The 3,472-nt window shown below is 45.4% G+C and overlaps 1 protein-coding gene across 1 annotated transcript; it reads right to left on the reverse strand.

Annotated features, from left to right (window-relative positions):
* Window positions 1-254: 254 nt before the first annotated feature.
* Window positions 255-2,423, reverse strand: LOC149231587 (L-type lectin-domain containing receptor kinase IX.1-like). Its single transcript, XM_089381686.1, has one exon. It carries the CDS (start codon window positions 2,421-2,423, stop codon window positions 255-257), a length of 2,169 nt encoding a protein of 722 aa, XP_089237812.1.
* Between the last annotated feature and the right edge of the window lie 1,049 nt (window positions 2,424-3,472).

Consider the following 3,472-nt stretch of genomic DNA (forward strand, 5'->3'; position numbering starts at 1 on the left):
TTTAAATGGATTTAGCCAAAGTAAAAACTTACCCATTATAAACCACCAGTAAATAAATCTAAATAGTGTAATTTTCATCGCATAGCACATATATTAGCCTACATTCATATATAGCAACCAAAGGAAATGGTATTGCCTGCAAGTTTGACAATTAAATTATCCTAGCTTTTCCTACTATGATTAAAATGCGATGAAATTCAAATTTGAATGCTCTACCCAAATCAACATAGATATTTTGTGCTTTGGTTTTAACTCTATCTACCACAATGTAGAGCGGAGGTTGTAATAGGCGGCACTTCACTACCGGCCGAGCTGCTAGGTGACCGTGCGCGATCTATGTTTGAATACGGAGAAGCAGGGCGAGAATTAAGTCCGGCTCTGATTGGAGAAACTACATAGATGGCCAATGGCCTCGAAGAAGGAAGCTCCGTCATCTCCTCATTGGGGTTCATGAGAACTTGTAGCGCTTGTCGGATCGATGGACGCAGCCGCGGATCCGGATGTGAGCACGCAAGCCCCAAAATCAATGCTCGTTTCATTTGCTCTTCCTCAAAACAACCGTTCAATCTGGGATCTGACGCCTCCGTAACTCTTCCCTGCCCATAAAGATTCCATATAAAATCCATCAAACTCTCCTCTGCCAGTGGCGGCTTTCGCTCCAGAACTCGCCTTCCAGTGGCCACTTCTAACACTACGACCCCGAAACTGAAAACATCGGACTCTGCAGTGGCCTTGCCTGTGTAGCCACACTCGGGCGCCCAATAGCCTGGCGTCCCCGCCAGCTTGGTGGTCACAGACGGAGATATCTCATCGTGTTCAATAAGACGGGCGAGGCCAAAGTCACCCAGACGGGCATTGAAGTCCTCGTCGAGCATAACATTGCTAGGCTTAACGTCTCGGTGGACGACTTTCTGCTCCCATTCTTCGTGAAGGTAAAGCAACGACGAAGCCAGCCCGCATAAGATTCGGTGCCTCCGCGCCCAATTCAAAGGGTGATGATTCTTATTTTGATGTTGTTCCTCCGGTTGTCTGAAGATGAACCTGTCGAGGCTCCCGTTGGGCATGTAGTCGTAGACGAGCAGAAGCTCGTCACGTTCATGGCACCACCCCTGAAGCCGCACCAGGTTCCTGTGTCGAAGTCGACCTATGGTGTTAATCTCCGACATGAATTCCCGTTTACCCTGTCGCGACCCGGCAGAGACTCTCTTCACCGCCACGTTTGCCTTAGCCCCACGTCGGCCTGCTAGTGTTCCCCTGTAAACGCTCCCAAAGCCACCGGTTCCCAGCAGTTCCGACGCGCTGAAGTTCTTTGTCGCGACCGAAAGACGTTTGTAAGAGAACCGGTGCGGGCCGTAGGGTGAATTCGCCAGTTCGCTGTCCATGATCGTTAGATCCACGCTGGACTGCCAGTGTGAGCTCTGCCCGGAACCTTTTCTCCCTCTCATAGTTCTACGGACGAACCACACCAAGAACCCCAACAACACGCTCACGGTGGCGATGGAACCAAGAAACAAGCCGAGCTTGAGGCGCCTGCTGGTCGATCCTTCGGTCAACCTCGGCGCGCTGACAGGGGCTATGTTCAGAGAGGTGTCGGGCAACGTCGTCGAACTGAAATTCCAGTCCAAGATACGTTGAATCTCGTAAGAACCCCCCGTTGCCGCGGAGAATCCAACATAGGCTGATCGCGGAACGGTTCTTGACAGCTCGATTGTGCGGTTCAGGATGCTTGCGTACGTAATTGGTCGATCTGCATAGGTAGCGTATATTTGCAGGGTTTTGTTCCAGCCATCATAATGGATTCGAACCCTTATCGGCCGCCCTGACTTGATGTTGATGCTGTGTTCTCCCAGACTGGCGGTCACGTCGGATATTATGCTCTTGACGTCTATGCCGACATGATTGTCGTCTGGATCGAATTCGTTCTTGAAGGTGTCAAATTCAATGGCCAGTTGACTCGTTGTATTTTCGGAAGCTGATTGGGAAAATAAGCCAAGTAGTAGTGACATACTGTCTGGGAGAAAGGTTTTATCGCTGGGGACAATGATGAAGGCCAGACCGTCGCCATTGAGCTTCTCCTGCCCGGCTGCACTGTTGATGCGGCGGACGAGCATGGTGAAGGTGGTCGTAAATGTGGCTGGCCAGATGGTGATCGGTTGACGGTAGAGAACCCTTCCAATGCAGTTCTGCAACTGAGAATATTGATCCGTAGATCTACCATTTGGCGATGGAGTGAGATCGATGTAACCAGCTGAAGAATTATAGGAAGCATTTCCCATGTATATCAACTGATTTCTGTTGTCGTTGCCGAATGATGGGAAAGAGAAACCTGTACTATAATTTCCATTGGACTGTGCAAGGGAGATCAAAGATAGGATATGAAACAGGAGAACCAAAGCACAGAGGTCCCCTTTCTCACACACCATGATAATTATACTAAATGACTAAAACAAGTGATGACACAGAAAATGGAGGCGATACAAATCCGCTATTAAATATACAGCAATCGACACAGCGAAGCGATATTTTGTATTTACTGAGCAAGTATAATGTAAAAAGTATGCCAAAGCAGGAAGGACATAATCCCTTTTGTCAGGCTATTATACTATGCGTGAAAACATCAACTGCAGACAAAATACTTTAATAAAGTGTAGAAATGTGTAACAAAATTTATCCAGTTACAGCTATAAAGGAAATTATTACCTCTGGGAAAGAAGAATAAATCCGTAAGCTGCCATCTGATGTCACAGAAATAATTAAATCAATTCATCACACCCATCTGATGTCACAGAAATAATTGAATCAATTCTTCACACCGACGTAAGTCTGCCACTTGCGAAACAAAGCAGAGTGAATGCAGCACTCAACTATGTAACGAGAGAGAGTTTTTACAGTCTGCCCCTCTTCAAAGAGAGAAACGGTTCATTTTAAATAGAGTCTCTTCTGCCGTATGTGATCTGGCGACAAGCATAGGTACCTTCTGGGAAGGTGGTGAAATCAGAAAAAGTCAATTACCATATGGCCAAAGCTTAAAATAATTAAATTTCCATATACCATTAACTCCGGTCCTATCTCCTACCAAAGATATGAATTAATACAGCATAATGGCCTGCAACCCTACAAGATAATGCAATGCAATGCTACAACGCAGACATTGTTTAACTCGATGACCAATGCAATATTCCTACCAAAAGATTAAGATATTTATGTTCTTTGGAATATACTTTTCAGAGTTTCAAAGTATGAATGATTTATAGGTAGGTCTGGATTATGTTTTAAAATTATTTTTCCCTATTTAGTTAAAAGTTTGTTTTCTTGGGACCTAGTTTGTTTTCTTGGGACCACCGTCTAGGATTTGAGTCATTTGGCATTTCACAGGTTACCAGTTAGTTAGCAGTAGTTTTCTTTGAAATAAAGTGATGAGTCAACCTTCATTAGCAGTGAGCACCCAGAAATAGTTATCCTCATACTAAGT

Source organism: Pinus tabuliformis, chromosome J (genome assembly GCF_031772625.1).
Source record: "Pinus tabuliformis cultivar Carrire ecotype Pingquan chromosome J, CPIR1, whole genome shotgun sequence".
NCBI lineage: Eukaryota > Viridiplantae > Streptophyta > Pinopsida > Pinales > Pinaceae > Pinus > Pinus tabuliformis.